Raw genomic sequence first — 18,618 nt, 5'->3', positions numbered from 1 at the left:
AAATAATTGATTTAGGTGAGCACAGCCTTGCTAAATAAAATGTAATGTATTTTTCCTTATGTGCTAAAATGCCTTAAGCGCTTAAACCCCAGTAATCACTGCTTGCAGCTATATTTTTTATTCTTTTTGTAATAAGGAGAATGAGCATTTGTTTTGCAGTATGGTTTATTAAAATGTAATTGTCATGAAAATTGAGATTAATTGTCATGAAAATACCACAATGTATTCTTTATTACTTTCTTTTGATTTCGGAGTGAAATTTGCCTGGTATATGACTTGTTTTAATAGATTTTATTCAATTCACCTTTAATTTGAATGGCCCTAATACAACCACTTTCACAAAAGAAAAAAAATGGAAAGGAAAGAAGGAAAAAATATTCTAAAGGCTTCTTGCACTGCTAAGGAGAACCTAGTAGCCTATACATAATAGTTAGAGAAATTACTGTTATTTATTATTTGTTTATTTCAGCTGTTTTACTAGAACTATAGAACTATACGTTTCTGGGAAAACTCACCAATGACTTTCTTTTACTGTTTAAATGAACTACTCATTTTCCTTATGTCGTCCCGAACCCGTAATACCTTTGTTCATCTTTTGAACTGAAACTAAAGATATTTTCGATGAAATCCGAGAGCTTGCTGACCCTGCGGTGACAGCAACGCAACTGAATACTGTTTAAATTCTCTGTTTACGCTCATGGACTCACGTTCGTTTCCATAGCAGCAGATAAACGTAAACTAGGCAGACTCCATTCCTATATCCATATCCATATCCATAAGGGTCACTTGTTTAATTTTCGACGGACATTAGTTCCTTTATCTATTTGGTTGTTTACTGTCAGTTTTGCGAGGGAGAGCGTGAAGCGAATGGATAACCAGAGACGAGAGGTCCAAACCAGCACAACCGTTGGACATGCGTATCTGCAACCTTCTCCGTTTTATTCTAAAACGTGCAAGGTAGGCACATCAAACTGGGTTACCAACAAAGTTTGTTTTATTAACTTATACAAAAATTACGGTAACCATAGTTACAGGAGTTGGTGTTACTACAGCAAACTTGGCAGCTTGCTATTTACAGCGACATCTTTGACCAAAAACGAACTGAACAAATTAACAAAGAATTCAGTTTGTTGAAGGACATTAGGGAAATCCAATAGTTGTAGAATTATGCTTTGTAAGTTAATATGGGTTTTTTGTTGTTGTTCTTGATATGGACGACCTTATTCATAACATCATAAACCTCAGGTTTAAACTGTTCTAGTTTTTAACCCTTTTGTTGACTGGCCTAATGGGACACGACTGAAGAAACAAGATGTGATAATATAGACACCTTCAACTACCTTCTTGTCACTGCCCCAGAATGCCCCTCTTCCCCCAGTCGTCCACCGTCAGAACAGACTGCCAGCTTCTGCTCACTTCTCTCTCACCTCGCACACTGAGCATGACAGAAAGCCAATGAATGGACCTCTGTACAATGAAATCCACTCTAAAGCCCCTGCGCACTGGACCACACACTACCTCAATGAGCTGGCCCAGAGGGTGAGATGTGTGTATTTGTGTGAGCTTTATTTGGAGCATGCCAAAGAAATTTTTAGTCTGTTTTCGGAGCTCTGTATCTTCATATATGTCATTCGTATGTGTCTGTTTGATCCTCCACAGCTCAAAGACCGGCCAACAGTGAGAGTGGTCTCTAACCCCATCAGTGAAATGCAGGACCACTACAGAAGTCAATCAGCAGCACGTGAACCTCAGAGTGAACACTTTAGCATGATGCAGGTGAGAGGGGCTGAACATTGTAGGCCCAGGGTAAAGTTTCCACTTGTCCTAACTGTTTCTGAAGTATATAACACATTGCACATCTAACAGGAGAATTAGTGTAAGTGTTTTTATGAAAATTCTAAGTTTTTCTGCTTTCACATTAAAAAAAAACAACTCCATTCACTTCCATTGTAAGCACCCCACTATAATCCAGATTTTTGCTTTATTTAAAGAGTGAGGGATAAAACATTTTTTTCAGTAATCAACATTATGCCACAGATGCTGTAACTGCTGAACTTAAAGGGATAGTTTACCCAAAAATGAACTTTCTGTCATCATTTGCTCTATAGATACATATAGGTAGAGGTGTCAGTACAGAGTTCCAAACTCATCCTGAGTTTAGCTCCAACTTGCCTCAACACACCTGCCTGGAAGTACAGGGTTAGGCTACGTCAAAGCCAATAGAAGTCAAACCTACAACGTTTAGACAAAAAAAGCGTAAAGGAGACCAGAGGCAGTTTTCTTTGAATGGATGTCCATGGAGGAGAGGCTTTACTATGCTCAGTAAACAGTTTTTTAGAGGAAACAGCTTATCATTTAATGAATCGACCACCTGTCAGCTAATTTTCAACATGTTTTACGCTAAACAATACTTTTGGATTGAATTATTTTTAGAGTTTACACCAAAAAAAAAAAAGTTTTATAAGAGAAGTCTTATAAAGTCTCTGGTGTTTATAGTCAAATAAACACATTTTCAGAGCCGATAACATAATGTTAAGCCTGCATACATTTTTATTTTTAGTTATAATGAAAATGTTGGATGGATTTCTATGGAGACCAAACAGGTCCCGGTTACTCGGGAAAAAGGCTACGTCGCAGGACATCAACACTTCAGGACCAACGTTGCCTATTCCTGTTTGAGTAAGACCTTGTTTAGCTGTTCAGGTGTGTTTAATTGGGGTTGGAGCTAAACTCTGCAGGACACCGGTCCTCCAGGACCAAGTTTGGACACCCCTGCCTTATTACCTGTATCTGCAATAGACTTCAGCAGATTATTTTGCTGAACTAACACAATACAAAAAGTCGAAGTCATTAGCTAACACAACATTAGAAAGTTACCATAGTTTATAAAACCTGTAATATTGACTTAATACATACTACAAAGACAAACCAACACATTCTTACCCGTGAAAGTTTCTTCAGGAATTTAAACTTCGGCAGATTTTACAAATTTTACAAATTTTACAACAGATGTTATGCAGTGTTGTAGCATCTTGGAAAACACATTTTCATTTTTACTGTGAGTGACAATGCATTGACTGTTTCAAGATGGCGGACACATTGACGTGTCTGGAGAAGTCGAATGTGGAATCTACCTAGACATATCTATGATTTACTCACCCTCATGTTGTTTCAAACCAACATGACTGACTTTCTTCTGCAAAACACAAAAGAAGACATTTTAAAGAACGTTGGTAACCAAACAGTTGTGATACTCATTGACTTCCATTGTATGGACAATGAAAAAATCTTCTTTTGTATTCCACTGAAGAAAGAAGATCATACATGTTTGGAATGTCATGAGGGAAAGTAACATAATGTTGATTTCTGGGTGAATTATCTCTTTAATTTGTATTGAACCCAAAATATAACTTTAAAGGGATAGCTCACCCAAAAATGAAAATTCTGTCATTAATTACTCACCCTCATGTCATTCCAGACCCTTAAGACCTTTATTCATCTTTGGAACACAAATTAAGATGTTTTTTATTAAATTTGACAGCTTTCTGACCCTGCATAGACAGCAAAAACATTGTTAAAATGGTCCATGTGACATCAGTGGGTTAACAGTAGTTTTACAAAAATAATGACAGAATTTTCATTTTTGAGTGAACTATTCCTTTAAGAGTAAATTGTGCACTATAAGTAGGCTTAGGGAGCCACATGAAGCGTTTTTTTGCGAGTGGAGAATAGAAATGTATTTTTAAAACGTTAGGGAGTAGTGAATTTCAAACATCAATATTAAAAAATGCTAATTCATGCAAAGTATCTTAATGGATGACTCTCATAGCCATTAGGATTTAGTAGCGCTCCACAGACAGCAGTTTTATCTCCACCGGAGCTTCAAGGCCGATGGAATGACTCACACTTCTCTTGATTTTAATCAGGCACTGTACAGACAGCTGGAAGCGGCTCAAATGGCGTTTGTGCAGGAACCGGTCCGTAGCACTACCAAGACCGACTTCAAGCACTTTCACAGGTAACTCTCCACCACCAGAGGGCAGTGTGAATGCACTGATGGATTAAATGCTAATTCTGAGATGAGGTCAGCAGTGGTGGCTCCTCAAAACTGATGACGGAGATGAAAGGGTTTACCAACCTGATTCAATCCCAAGATGTAAGTGGAGGGTAATGTACTATCTGAGTAATCTGCTTTCTAGATGCCATTAGTGTAAAGCATTCCCAGAACTCCAGGGGTGATGTAAATCTGAAATCTGGCCTATAGTGAATCATGTGCAGTTCAAGCTCCAAGTAGTTCTTGACTTTTGACTGGGTATAGGAGCAGAACAGATATCTTGCATTGTTTTATTGCACATAAAACACTTTACATAGTCTAACTGAACAAAAATGTCTTTACACTTGGTCAATTTAACAAACCATGTCTTCAAGGTCAGAACTGAACACAGCACAGTTTTTCAGCTTTTTACTCACCCTAATATCATTCCAAACCCCATTTCACTTTTTAAAAATGTTTCCATTTTTGTTTTTGCCCATTCAGTGTTGAGTTGGGCTCCATTTACTTCCACTGTATAAACAAGATTATTCTTTTTAAGTCATACGTTTGTATTTCATACAGAATGATATCCATTCAGTTATCATTAAACTTAAGGTTCATCCAGCTTTGAATTTGTAGCATTAGACAGATGCTTCATTTTTCATGTTGGCCTGCTTAAGGCGTGATTGAAGTGATTTAGTGAAGCATTGCTCATCTCACCTTCTGGCCTGGCCTCCTAAACCTTGTCATCTCTTGATTGGTGGGCAGCACTCAAGGTCACAAACACAAATTGACATTAATTCACACACCTCTTCACAGAAAGTCTCTGTATGACAGTGTAACATATCGCGAATGTCTCACTATGTGCGTGTTTTTGAACTGGTATGTCTGCTTTGCTGACTTCATAACTAAGAACAAATTGTTTTAAGAGCACTTAAACCTTCTTCCTGTGTTTTACCTCTTTTATTGAGGCAGCAGTGGTATGGAATATGCAAAGACATTTCCTTGTGCTAAGGAATGAAGAGCTTTAGTCTCAGAGGACCCACAATCCCCCAAATGTGTTTCTATTGACAAAGTAATATATGAGCTAAGTGAATGGTCAGCATAGAGATATGGCAAGAAGATAATGGACCGCAAAGCACTAGTGCATGCAATGTATTAATACTCGTCTGAGAGCGTTCCACACTAAATCATTTTCTTTTTCTTAGTTATTGATAATCCTCTTTTTCAGGTCAGATTTGTCTTCTCGCTCTGTCCTGGATGCAGCTACCTTTAATGGAACCCTTACCAAGAGCGGAGCTCACAGCCGACTTCCTGCTCACAAAGCTCCATCCACTTTATCATGTCAACCCCGGCTGCCTCGCCCACCTCTGCCTGTGCCCCACAGGGGTAAAAGTAGTCTGTATATGGACAGTTTTACTGTACCTGTGCCTCCCCCAATATCGCAAGCTGCTGATGTTGCACAAAGCGGGGTGAAATGGCAAGAAGATGCTGGTAGAGGTGTGCTACTGGACATTTTAGGTGTTCCTAAAATGTATAATACTGAGAATCAGACATATGGGAGAAATAAGGTGTCTATGGTATAAGAAAATAGACAAACTAGGGTTAGATGGTTTGATTTTCAGTTCTGCAATAATTGATCTGAACTTCAAAAAATGGTTTCATCAATATTGCGTAATTTCCATTCTTTTCTTATGTCACTCAGAGGGTCGGTAATAAATGGAGAACAAAAACATGTTAGAAGTGACTGGTGGAAACATTATTGATTTATTGATCTGGAGCGTGTGCCTGTTTGTATGTATTCTTTATTCTTAAAGGGATAGTTCGCTCAAAAATGAAAATTCGAATGTCTTTCGAAATGCGTATGATGTGTGGAACACAAAAGGAGATATTTTGAAGATCGTTCAGCTTTTTTTGTCTATACACTGAAATAAAAAATTTGGCTTATGTTCAACAGAAGAAAAAAAAGACAAAGGTTTAGAATGACATGAAGGTGAGTAAATCTTTGCTAGTGTGCCATAATTGACTAAATGTGACTCTGGACCACAAAACCAGTCATAAGTAGCACGAGTATATTTGTAGCAATAGCCAACAATACATCGTATGGGTCAAAATGATGGTTTTATGCCAAAAATTAACAGGATATTAAGTAAAGATCATGTTCCATGAAGATATTTGTAAATTTTCTACAAATATAATATTGATATATAATAAATATATCAATACTGATTAGTAATATGCATTGCTAAGAACTCCATTTGGACAACTTTAAAGGCGATTTTCTCAATATTTTGATTTTTTTGCACCCTTAGATTCCAGGTTTTCAAATAGTTGTATCTCAGCCATGTTGTCCTATCCTAACAAACTATAATTATTTATTCAGCTTTTAGATGATGTATAAATCTCAATTTAAAATAACTGACCCTTATGACAGGTTTTGAGGTCCAGGGTCACATATAAGAAATTATTTAGTGCGTTTGATACAAAATATATGCTTCTGTAGGTTACAGGAAGCGTGCTAAAATCCCAGTGGAAAATGCTGCAAGTAAAGAGGGAAGACCAGGAAGAGACGGAAATAATGCTGAGGAGGCAGTTGGCTGCGCACCTAGACAACCCAAGAGGTTTGCTCAGTAGTGTGTGCTTAAACACTACCTTACTCCGCTCGTGATCTCGTGAAGAGGGCCTAAAACAAAACAGAGAGGGCGGTAATGGGAAAAATATAGAGAACTTATAAGGATATTGCAATTTAGTCCAAATTATGTCCCACCCTGTTTCCTCCACCTACTTGCTCTTGCGACATCTCGCTCTCCTCCCCCAGCTCTGCTTCCGGCAATGTGCCAAAGAGAGAGAGAGAGAGAGACATCATGACTGATTTAAGGCCATATATGGAAGCTAGATGAATAAAAATTAAGAAACAGGTGAAGGCAAAGATTATAAAACAGTGGAGGCTAGATTTATCTTTTAGACAGCTATTAAAAGAAAAGAAAATAGGTATAGTTAATAGTCATTAATGAAAGATCAAAAAGAATAATCATTATTGACCATGTCTAGCCATCTATGACCTCTTATTGTCCTCAGGTTTTCTTATTGTAGATTGTTGTATATTTTGATTTGAATATCCTACAATCTAGGCTACGGGTTTTAATACAGGCTAAATGTTATAAGATTCCAAATTTTGGTGTGTCCCTTCAGGATATAATTTTTTTCAATATCCGCCTGTATTTGCCCTGTTTGCATTATCTGATTTCTTAGGATGTTGAGTCTGTTGATGCAGAATTATGTGACCTAGCCTGGTGCTTATCCTAATTGGTCTAGCGGTGTTGTCTCTTTCACACAGAGACACAAACTGCACCGTCTTGTGAAGAAGGAGACAAATATCTGTACGGACTGACTGGAGATCAGTGTAAATTACCAGATTTACACTGGTAATTTATAGCCCCTGGAAATGCACAACGACCAAGGTACAAAAAAAAAGACACATTATTCTATCTATCTATCTATCTATCTATCATCAAACTTGCAACATGTACTGTAAAATTATAGCCTACATTTAATGTTCGTTAATAACCCATTATGTTTTATTTTTTATTTTTTATGCAATACTTCTGCGTTAAGAGATATGTTTATGTGTTTAGGAATTTTGTTTTGTTTTAACGACTTCTTAAAATTCTAAAAAAAATCACGTATAAATGTAACACTAGTGGAAAAGCCGGAAATAGCGACAGGTTTGTTTCTTGGCGTGTATATGGTTAAATGGCACAGGGTGGGGTTTGGGGAGGGGGCACCAGCTGCCACCTTTCCCTTTAAAGAGCTAAAGGGAGGGAACAACACAGAGGGATCCCATGTCACCATTAGATTAAGGAATAAATTGCATGGATATACAGATTTACAAAACAAAAACATCGACAGAGAAAAAAAGGGAGGGAAAAAACGAACGGAAGAAATAACTGAGGCAGCTTAAGGAATAACATTTCTAGTCGTGCCCGGCAAGCTGCTTATTCGGCATTAATAATTTCAAACAGACCTCTCAGTCTGCAACTAAAGACCTGGTTCTGGTCTTTTTAACCCTGGACAACGGGAACAGGTGAAGATACGGAAGAAAGGATGCTAAAACTGAGAAGAAAGGGATAGACTGTTAATGGAGTGAGTGCATGAAGATTAAACAAATAGAGAGAGAGAGAGAGGTGTTTCCCCGCTGCACGTTTCGCTTGGATGAATAGACTGTTTCGTTAAGGGAATAAAAGTAATTGGTTAACACGAGCTTTGTTAAATAATAGAAATGCTTATGTACCAGGGAAATCATTTTTGATAGTAGACTTGTAGCACCTATGTATATAACGAGAATAATTTATTTGAGGCACAAGGATAGCAAAGGTGCAACTTAGGTGATGTATTATAAATAGGCTGTATTTTTTTTGGTAAGCTAGTCTTTGTATCACTGACTACGCACTATAGCACAGTTGCGTGATTTTGAACTGGCCGGTGTTGTAGCAAGAATATATTGCATTATTCATAACTGTAGCCATTTTATAGAGAACAAAATCTTAGGTTTCTGCACAGTCATTCGGACCCACGCCAAGAGGATCCCTCCGTTCAGTCAGAAAACGTAGTAAATTCCACGTAGCATTTTTGTGCAGTTTGTGTGTTCATGTGTGTGTGTTCAGTAACACGCACACTGCACGCACGCGAACAGAGCCAGACCCAAAGCGAGTAAGTACGTGACATAGGTGTTTGTGCTGTGTCTGTGTCGTGATCTTGTGTACACGTGAAAAAATACCACTTCTGTTCTGAGTATTTCTGTATGTGTGCCCGGTGTACTGATTCAAAGCAGGCCTGCCTACCCACTGCCTCTGCCAGTCAACGGACTCAACAAGTAGTAGTCAGGTCTACTTTGTTTTTGCCACTTAAACCCGTGTGCGAATTATGGGAGGGATTTGGTCTAATTACCCTAATTAAGATTCGGGAAAAGGGGGAAATGCGTATAAGCATTTATAACAGTGTTTGCTAAACATAACAGACAACTTTTAGTCAGAATTTGCTAAATAGACATTCGCGAATAGAATTCAAATTTGCCTGAGGAGATTACCAGTTCGCGATTTCGATTATCTGACGTTACAAAACAAAAGTACCGCGTTACTTGTCACACAATCATAGATTTACACAATTAGATGGTTCACACTAACCTTGTATTTTGTTAAAGGGATAGTTTATTCAAAAATGAAATTTTTGTCATAATTACTCACCCTCATGTTATTCCAATAGGTCCATAAGACCAAGTTAAATTTATTTAAAGTTAAATAGTTTGTGACATCAGTGGCTCTGCTCATTGTGGTGCTGTTGACGTAGAACATGCATGCGCCACGCTTTGTTTACGTTCAGAGGATAGCGCAAGTATGCGTTGTGATACTCTCCAAAATGGCGCTAGGGTGACGCAGAGGAGAAGAATTGTTAAATAAAGACGTTATTTGTGTTTTTTTGCGCACAAAAAGTATTCTTGTAGCTTACGATGAAATTACGGTTGAACCACTGATGTCTTATGGACTGTTTTGTTGATGTTCTTGGTACCTTTTTGGAGCTTGACTGTGGACCCTTGCTGTCTATGCAGGGTCAGAAAGCTCTCGGATTTAATCAAATATATCTTAATTTGTGTTCTGAAGATGAACGAAGGTCTTACAGGTTTGGAATGACATGAGGTGAGTAATTAATGACAGAATTTTAATTTTTGGGTGAACTATCCATTTAAAACTTTATTAGCTGACAGCTAACTATGCTAAAGGTGTCAGACATAAATTACTGACAGAAAAATCAGTCACTCAATAATTCGCACACTACTTAAACCCCCTTATAACTTTATTTTTAAAGGTATTTCTGCTGTGTTACATTGTTTTGAGTTTTCAGTCCAACAAATACATGGACATTTCATGTCCCACAATGATTGTTGTCTGATTTTTTTTTCCACACAGTTACATCACCTTGATAGGTGATGGAATATGTATGTAGGTGACTTTTCACTATGTTAGCGTAAATGTCAAATGTTATTTATACCTGTCTGCCCACTATTTTTCCCCTCTGAAGCAGATGTCTGCTTCTGTTTTATTGGTAACAGAGTAGCCAAGTCTATGCCCTTCTATATGTTACAGGGAACTCAGTGTTCTTGTTCTATACACTGCATAAGCAGTTTTTTTTTTTTTTTTTTTTTTTTTTTTGGTAGCATCACTCGCTACCCAATGGCAAGGTTCTCTACAATCAAATGCGAACAAAACTCTAGAAAGTTTATGGTGACTGTAGATGGAGATTTTCTCCTCCTACAATGACCCCTACATTTCTTGCTAATACTCTACAGCGGTTCTCAACTGGTTGTTCTCAAAAAATTAGTTTTCTGGGCACAGATAATAAAAATGTCTACTTTGGATAACCAAACAAATGTGACCCTGGACCACAAAACCAGTCATAAGGGTCAATTTTTATTTTAAATTGAGATTTATACATCATCCGAAAGCTGAATAAATAAACTTTCATTGATGTGGAAAGTTAGGATGTTAGGATAGGACAATATTTGGCTGAGAGAGAACTATTTGAAAATCTGAGGTTGCAAAAAAATCAAAATATTGAGAAGGACACCTTTAAAGTTGTCCAAATGAAGTTCTTAGCAAAGCATATTACTAATCAAAAATTAAAGTTTTGACATATTTCTGATAAGAAATTTACAAAATGTCTTCATTGAACATAATCTACCTAATATCCTTTTCCATAAAAGAAAAATCAATAATTTTGACCCATATGATGTGTTGTTGGCTATTGCTACAAATATACCCGTGCTACTTATGACTGGTTTTGTGGTCCAGGGTCACAAATAAGTTTTCTGAAAATGTTTTGATTTGTTTTTTGCTGTTGCAGTTGTTCACTGTGACTGTGCTTTAACTACTGTTACTGTTACTCTTATCTGTCTGATATATAGTTTGAGCCCTGAACTGGTTGAGAACTACTGATCTATAAATCATACTTTTGTTCTAACATGTTTTTTCTCAACACTTTCTCATCACATACACTAGTTACACTTTTTCTGTTTGTTTCTCTCAGCCTCTGGTCCCTCCCTTTCTCCCTCCCTCTTTCGCTCTCTCACATCCCATTGGCAGTGCCTTATTTCAAACCATTTACTCTCCCTCCTGCTGATGCCTTCCCATAATATTGCGTCCTCATGAATACACCCCTTCCTCAAACTATGACCCTTCCCCATCACCTGAGATGACCCCTGTTTCGACCTTCTCTGTCCTCTGTTTTTCACGTCCTTTTTTTGTCACCTTACACATTCTTTCCCACCGCTAAGAATAGTTTCCATCAAGTTCATGTGTGATTTGGCTTAACACAATTATATCCCATCTCTCTCCGGCTTCATTCCCTGAGTACTTAATGGGGGACTATAAAGGGATGGTAATTAACCGGAGAGGGCACTTTTATTAATTAGGTTTTAACGAGAGCTGAGGTTGGGGGGGGAGGAGGAGAAGAAGGAAGTGGGGTTATAACTATCTTAAGAACACTGTTAGTGCTAGATATGAGAATATAGTCATGCACGTCTCAATGCTGCCACTGTAAGCTGAGTCCTCTAAGCCTCTTTCCGAATCTCTTTCTCAGTAAAAAAATGAGGGAGCCTTTTGAAAAGGGCTGAGAACAGAGCTATGATTAGTTTCAAAGCAGAGGTCAACGTCTGACCGATGACCTTCTGAGGATATATGCATATGTGCCAGTGCTTTCTAGTTTGTCTTTGCACAGCGTAATTTAATTCAAGCTAATTAATTGTGCTGTGACATTGCTTTTTTTTGAATGTGGCTGTGTTTGTGTGCGTAAGCGTCCTTGCTCTGTTAATTTATTTTCTTTTAGTGCTATTCCACAAGAGACGTCGATATGAGCAACTCGGCTGAGAGTAGCTTAGTGCACACAAATAAGGGAGAGAGAGAACAAGGAAAGGAATGTACAAGCCTTAATCACTTAGATCAGGAAGCTCTGAGATAATACCTGGTCAGTTCATATAAATCAGTGCATTTGTTAAGTGATTTTAAGGGTTTGTGCTGGAAAGGGACACAAACCTGTATGCAATGCATCGACAGATGGTTTGCATAAGGCATCCATACCTCAGTCGGGGAGAAAGCTTGAAGAGGAGGGGGTACTGCAGTATTTTGTGTTGTGCAGTTCCCCAATGAGTCCTCTAGGTGGCCTGTGAGCACCGCTGAGCTTCAACTGCAGTGGGATAGCAAGCAGAAAAATCCAAAGAACCTACACTGCACCAGACTGAGAGAAAGAGAGTTCGAGTGAAGGTATAATGCAGCATACTGTACGATAAAAGAAAAAGAGCGCAGACGTGGTTTGGTTTCTACATCCTTCTCATAACAGCGCATGTATATATCGTTTCTCTTCGACACTGTTTCTGTAAATTGAATAATTTATGAATGGAGCTTCATTTACCTTTACTGCAGTCATTCCTTCACATTTCCCTCAGTGGCCGTAACCTGTTCTCTCCCTTTTTCCTCTCTCCCTGCTCTCTGTCGATATAGTGCTGTTGTCTTTTATAGGCGTATCTGTCCTTACAACCAACCCCCATCCCAGCGGACATACACACTTTAATGTACTTCCCCCCTATCCAGGCACACACACTTAACAATGATTTCCCTTTTTAGTGGGAGCCTTGTTTTTTTTTGCTTTGTCAGCACAACTTTTTTTCCCTAGTTTCCTCTCAGTTTCAGTTTTTCCTATTCATCATTTTATTTATTTACCCCTTTTGTGTTCTGTATAGTTACTTATTTACCTCCCATAAGCTTGGCATATTCAAACACCTTGCAAAAACTAATATTGCCATGTTGGGCAAACATAGTGTTTCCACTTTTGAGGATTTAGTATATGAGAGTATAGTTTGTAAAAGCAGTGGTTGCTCTTTTTTTTAAATAATTATTATTTTTAGCTAGACTGCTTTAAATGATTAACTGGAACTCGTGCGCTGTCCATGGTGCTGAAAGCAGAAACCGGCTTAGCTTTCTCAATTTAGAAAAGCGGTGAATTCGTTTACATTGTTTCATATGATTCAGCCTCTCTCCTTCCTACAGTTCTCATACTCTTGTGATCTTTGTTGTTTCAACAGTTAATCACAGGGGGACATAAGGGAAAGCAAGAGGAAGAGTGAGCTGAGGAGAATGGATAAGTAATGAGGGAAGACAGTTTGACAGATATGTATGGAGCAGCCATGCAGCACAGCCAAACAACAGGAACAGATATAAGAGAGTTATTGTGAAAGCAAGAAGAGACAACACAGCACAACCCAAGAGCAGGACATTTGTCAGTGAAATCTGACCCTTGTTTGAAAATGTTTTGCTATGCAATAGCAAAAATTGCTTCATGTAGTAACTTCTAAACTAACATGCTTTATTACATTTTAAACGCTTGCTTAACATAAAGGAGTCAGTTTGCTTAGGTCACGCTAGCAAAAGTAATTTTTAAAGGTTAAATCTGCTACAAATGGCACTACTTTATACAGTGCACGACCACCCCAAGAGAAAAAGATAATAGCGTCCCTGCTCCATATTTCCAAAATGGGCCATTTTGATTGGAAAAAGAGAGCCAGGACTCTTGTTTCAGTTTTTAATGCACTTGCTCAGTGTAACGCAATGGAAATACGAACATGCACGTGTGAATCAAACCCTTTTTAATAGCATATTGTAATTTTGATGATTGCACACTTAAATAATTACGATTTTTTGTATTCTGCGAGCAAGGTTAATACTGTACACAGACTGTACTGAATGCTCTGCATAACATTAGCACTGCCCAAAGAGAGAGAGCGAGAGATAGTGTAAGAGTTAATGCTCTGCAGTCTTTTCTCCCTATTTTGTGTAGCTCAGCAAATAATCGTTCTGCCTTTAGCTTTTCTCCCTCTTCCTCCCACCCTTCCTCTCGCTCTCGTTTTCCTCCTCTCCCTCTTTCTATTGGATACGCTGAGAGTATGGTGCGGGGAGGAAGGGGGGGGGGGTTGTGAAACATTCAGTCATTTTCATCTCCCTTTGCTGTAATTGAGCAGAGTGTTTTAGTGAATTGAGGGACACAGGAGCTGAGTGATGGTAAAAGACGAAAAGGAAAGATTGGTGGGCATTGCAGAGGAGGAGGGGTCTATTTCTTGTGACACTTGAATGTATATCGAACTCACTCCTTCATTAAAATGCTTATCCCATATACCTGCATCATTCATCTGATTTTGGATGCCGGCTAGGGCCAGTGCCAAAAATTTTGACAGTTTTTATGGACAGGCCCTCTCTACTCCAAGCCTAATGAGTAGAATATACCAATGGCACTTATATTTGCAATTTCTTGTCAATTTTAATAGGATTTTGACAAAAAGATTGACATTGCAGTGCACCATTTACACCACTTACACTCTCAATAAAGTTGGGGCAGTACCATTTGTGACCATGGACCACAAAACCAGTCATAAGGGTCAATTTTCTGAAACTGAGATTTGTACATCATCTGAAAGCTGAATAAATAAGCTTTCTGTTGATGTTTGGATAATAGGATAATATTTGGCCGAGACACAACTATTCGAGAATCTGAGGGTGCAAAAAAATCAAAATATTGAGAAAATCGCCTTTAAAGTTGTCCAAATGAAGTTCTTAGCAATGCATATTATTAATCAAAAATTACGTTTTGATATATTCACGGTAGGAAATTTAAAGTAAGAAATTGAAGTATCTTCAAGGAACACGATCTTTACTTAATATCCTAATAATGTTTGGCACAAAAGAAAAATAATTTTGACCCATACACTGTATTGTTAGCTATTGCTACAAATATACCCATGCTACTTATGACTGGTCCAGGGTCACATTTCCTACACCTTTACCCCTAAACGGTAAATATTAGTACCTTAATGCTCTTTAAAATAAAGGTTCCCAAAGGGGGTTTTGCAGTAATGGCATAAACAGTTTTGGGTTTCCCAAGGACCTTTCAGTGAGCAGTTTTTAAAACAACCATTTTTCTTAGTGCAAAGAGCATTTTAATAATCTAAAGAACCCTTTTCCACTATAACAAAGTGGAAATGTTCTTCATGCAATCATAAAAGCCAATAAAGAACCTTTATTTTTAAGAATGTAGTACCCGGTGCAAGAACTAATGGTGTGTTGAGTTAGAAGCAGGTTACTTGACCAGTTTGCTAATGTAAAAAAGTATGAGCATCACTAATTTTCCTCATCTCTTCTGTTCTCCCACCGCAGGCTCCTCCTCCCCCCCTCCCCGCTCGGTTCTCTCTCCTCCTCTCCCTCCCCCTGCTCCTCTATGCTCAGTTCGGTGTGTGTCTCCTCTTTCAAAGGGCGCAAGGGTGGGAACAAGTCGTCCAACAAAGCATGTTACAGCGCAGACATGACTTGTCCGTCAGACAGCGAGAAAATAGTGATAAACTGCGGGGGGATTCGGCACGAGACGTACCGCAGCACGCTGAAGACGCTGCCTGGGACCCGCTTGTCCTGGCTCACGGAGCCAGACGCGTTCAGTAACTTTGACTATGACCCCAAATCCGACGAGTTTTTCTTTGACCGTCACCCCAACACCTTTGCTTTCATTCTCAACTATTACCGCACAGGGAAGTTGCACTGTCCCAACGATGTCTGCGGTCCTCTCTTCGAGGAGGAGCTCGCGTTCTGGGGTATCGACGAGACGGACGTGGAGGCTTGCTGCTGGATGAACTACCGACAGCATCGGGACGCCGAGGAAGCGCTGGACAGCTTCGAGACGCCCGAGCCCGACCCGCCAGAGGACGACCCGGCGCTCACGGGAGGTGCGGACGGGGACTTGAAGAGGTTGTGTCTACAGGAGGATGGTCGCAACCCCAGCTGGTGGAGTACCTGGCAACCCCGCATCTGGGCGCTGTTTGAGGACCCCTACTCCTCCAAATACGCCAGGGTGAGTGAGTGTACCGGCATCTTCTTAGTATACTTGACTAAACGTGTCAGTGTCAGATGTGAGCTCACTTTAAGACATCCTCCTCCTTGTGATACATGTTCAGCCAATATTTGACTTGATATTTCTCGTGTACATCATGAACTGGTTCCCAAGAGTCAGAATGGTCCACTCACTGTCGTGCTTGGCACAACTTCTGGAAAGTTTGTCAACTCCTTTTGGAGAGAAAAAGACTCGGGTTCGTTTCTCTGTCACTCTCTGATAAATGCAGTATTTTCTCTCGCTGTCACTCTCTCCGCGCATTATTTGCCGGTGAACACTGCGTCTTGAGCTTTTAGCATGCGCAGTCGCCTCCTCAGCACTTGTCGCGTTTTTTAAAACTTACCTTTCTGGTTCTGCTGTTTATGTAATGATGCCTTCACTCATTTGAAGTGATTTGAAGAACGTTGTTATTCAGTTTACTCGGGTTTCTAGGCAACAAAAGTTGATTCTATTACGTCAGTCGCAGCATTCACAGATCAAACATTTCTTAAAAATGACCGTTACCTACAGAGATGCGGTCGTGTTCAGTCGTGGTCACTAATCAAATGTTTTCCACTCAAATCAATATTTAATGCCTATTTATTTGCTGACTAGGCGTCTAGCAAGACCACTAATTATCAGGCTGTCATTATTGCAAAATAAACCCTTAATTACGAGACACGCATTTATATCTCAACCGCCGGTCATTGCGCATGCGCAACGTGTTTGTACATTTCGCCGTTGTCTATACTGCAGAACGGTACCTGGCAGACCCCTGTGATATTGAACGTCACCGGGGCATTTACCCTGAAGTGGGCACTATTGAGATTTGGCTCTGAACTGCATTACCTTGCAAATCTTGAATGTTTTTTATGTTGGAAAAACGTTTTTTTCCACTTGTTACAGCTCTGCTGAAACATTCATGCCTAACAGTAAGCATGTTTTTATGCTCACAAACTTTTTAGTCATTTTGTTCAGTGTGTATTTTATCACGTTAATGATGATAAATGTGACCCTGGACCACAAAACCAGTCATAAGGGTCATTTTTGTTAAATTGTGACTTATACATCATACATGTTATATCGTAAATTTGGTCGAGATACAACTATTTTAAAATCTGGAGTCTGAGGGTGCAAAACAATCTAAATATTGAGAAGTTGTCCAAATGAATTCTTAGCAATGCATATTACTACTCAAAAATTAAGTTTTGATATATTTACGGTAGGCAATTTACAAAGTATCTTCGTGGAACATGATCTTTACTTAATATCCCAATGGTTTTTGGCATAAAAGAAAAATCGGTCATTTTGATCCAATGTATTTTTGGCTATTGCTGCAAATATACCTGTGCTACTTAATACTGGTTTTGTGGTCCAGGGTCACATGTGTTTACCCAGGCAAGGTATTTGAGAAAATTCTAGCTTATCAAAGCAAGTTACTGGTATCAGGTTGTGCTTGTGCATCCAACTTTGTTAGCACAGGATCTTCACGGTATCCCAGGAACTACTGAGTTTCCCATGGGTCTTACTTTTAACTGAATCAGATTCCTGCTTACTCAGCAGAAGCCCCGTATGTCACTGGCACCACAATCACCCGGTAATCGCTACATCCTAGCTCTCACATCCAAACCTGAAGCTTAAATTAGATTTTTTTTTTTCCTGGATGCCATACGTGGGATCCTAGTTTGGGGATAATGAGCATAATAAGGATATGTGAATTCATAGACTTTACGCAAATAGCAGCCCAAACTTTTTTTACTCGCCTATTTGTCCTGCCTGTCTATTTTTAACAGTTTCAGGAGAACTAAGTAACTCACTGACCCTTGTTGGTTAAGAGATGTTTCAGCCAGAGCGCATGAAAGGCAGTTCACCCTTTGAGCCTCAGAACGTCATTCACGAGCTAGTGAACAGCGACCATTTATCTCCTTTATCAGCGCAGGCTGGTTATTTAAGATATTTATCTCCCGCGGCACATCTGGGTCAATAGATCATAGTCACGAGCAGTCGATACACACTTGCTTTCTTGAAACGAGCCCAGGGTTCCATTTAACTGATCAGTTTTCCTTTGCATTTTGGGCTGGAGTTGATTGCAGAATTGCTCTTTGAAGTGTCTGCGATTGTAAGTTACCCAGTTCTCAAGGGGAGGGAGAGATGCCGTCATCGTTTTACTGCGTCGTCATTGAACGGAGGTCTTTTATCAACCGTGACACACATAGTGTTTTATTAGCATGCTGCTGTATGGGTGCAGGGCCTCGTGCCGGATTGCTAATCATCACTTACAACCTCCGTGTCCCTTTCTCTCGCTGTGCTATAGCGTAACACTGCGGCGTCTCATACTAGCTGACTGCGCGTTGATTTCTGCTGCAGAGCAACTGAATAGCAGAGCAACAGAGGCAGAGCCTGTGCATTTGTTTGTGTGCATGCAAGCAATGCTGGTAGTCACTTTTTAAAATCTAGGCAAGGTGTGTGTTATCTAGATTTGTGGTTACATCTTTAACTGATTCAGTTTTCATTTCAAGCACTTGCGAAGATGGCGAAGGTGTCTTTAAAGTACATGCTGACTTTCAAAAGACTGTGGCGTCAGGGGTTATAACATAAATAGCGTGAGTGTTTGAGTTGATCTATGAGGG

At 39.3% G+C, this 18,618-nt stretch overlaps 2 protein-coding genes across 15 annotated transcripts in view; both read left to right on the top strand.

Moving 5' to 3' along the window:
• Nucleotides 1–591: 591 nt before the first annotated feature.
• On the top strand, nucleotides 592–7,490 carry zgc:193811 (uncharacterized protein LOC559801 homolog). 2 transcript variants are annotated; one of them, XR_007825783.1, is made up of 7 exons: nucleotides 592–957; nucleotides 1,360–1,539; nucleotides 1,660–1,776; nucleotides 3,927–4,018; nucleotides 5,265–6,026; nucleotides 6,537–6,654; nucleotides 7,371–7,490. XR_007825783.1 is itself a non-coding variant. In XM_051099787.1 (5 exons), exons 1-5 carry the CDS (start codon nucleotides 868–870, stop codon nucleotides 5,617–5,619), a joined length of 834 nt encoding a protein of 277 aa, XP_050955744.1. In that variant the 5' UTR covers nucleotides 592–867; the 3' UTR covers nucleotides 5,620–6,182. The 2 variants fall into 2 exon arrangements, 1 of the variants encoding a protein (XP_050955744.1); XM_051099787.1 differs by lacking the exons at nucleotides 6,537–6,654; nucleotides 7,371–7,490 and having other exon boundaries at nucleotides 5,265–6,182.
• Nucleotides 7,491–7,853: 363 nt separating this feature from the next.
• kcnc3a (potassium voltage-gated channel, Shaw-related subfamily, member 3a) overlaps nucleotides 7,854–18,618 on the top strand; it is an 83,243-nt gene continuing 72,478 nt past the window's right edge. For all 13 annotated transcript variants that reach the window (XM_051099499.1, XM_051099546.1, XM_051099524.1 and 10 more), the window contains exons 1-2: nucleotides 7,854–8,743; nucleotides 15,286–15,970. In XM_051099499.1, coding sequence (XP_050955456.1) covers nucleotides 8,682–8,743; nucleotides 15,286–15,970 — 747 coding nt within the window. In that variant the 5' untranslated portion in view covers nucleotides 7,854–8,681. The remainder of the gene's footprint in view (nucleotides 8,744–15,285; nucleotides 15,971–18,618) is intronic.

The sequence above is a fragment of the Labeo rohita genome, chromosome 3 (assembly GCF_022985175.1).
Source record: "Labeo rohita strain BAU-BD-2019 chromosome 3, IGBB_LRoh.1.0, whole genome shotgun sequence".
NCBI lineage: Eukaryota > Metazoa > Chordata > Actinopteri > Cypriniformes > Cyprinidae > Labeo > Labeo rohita.
The sequence above is the reverse complement of the archived record's forward strand: the minus strand, read 5'-3'. Positions and strand labels throughout refer to the sequence as shown.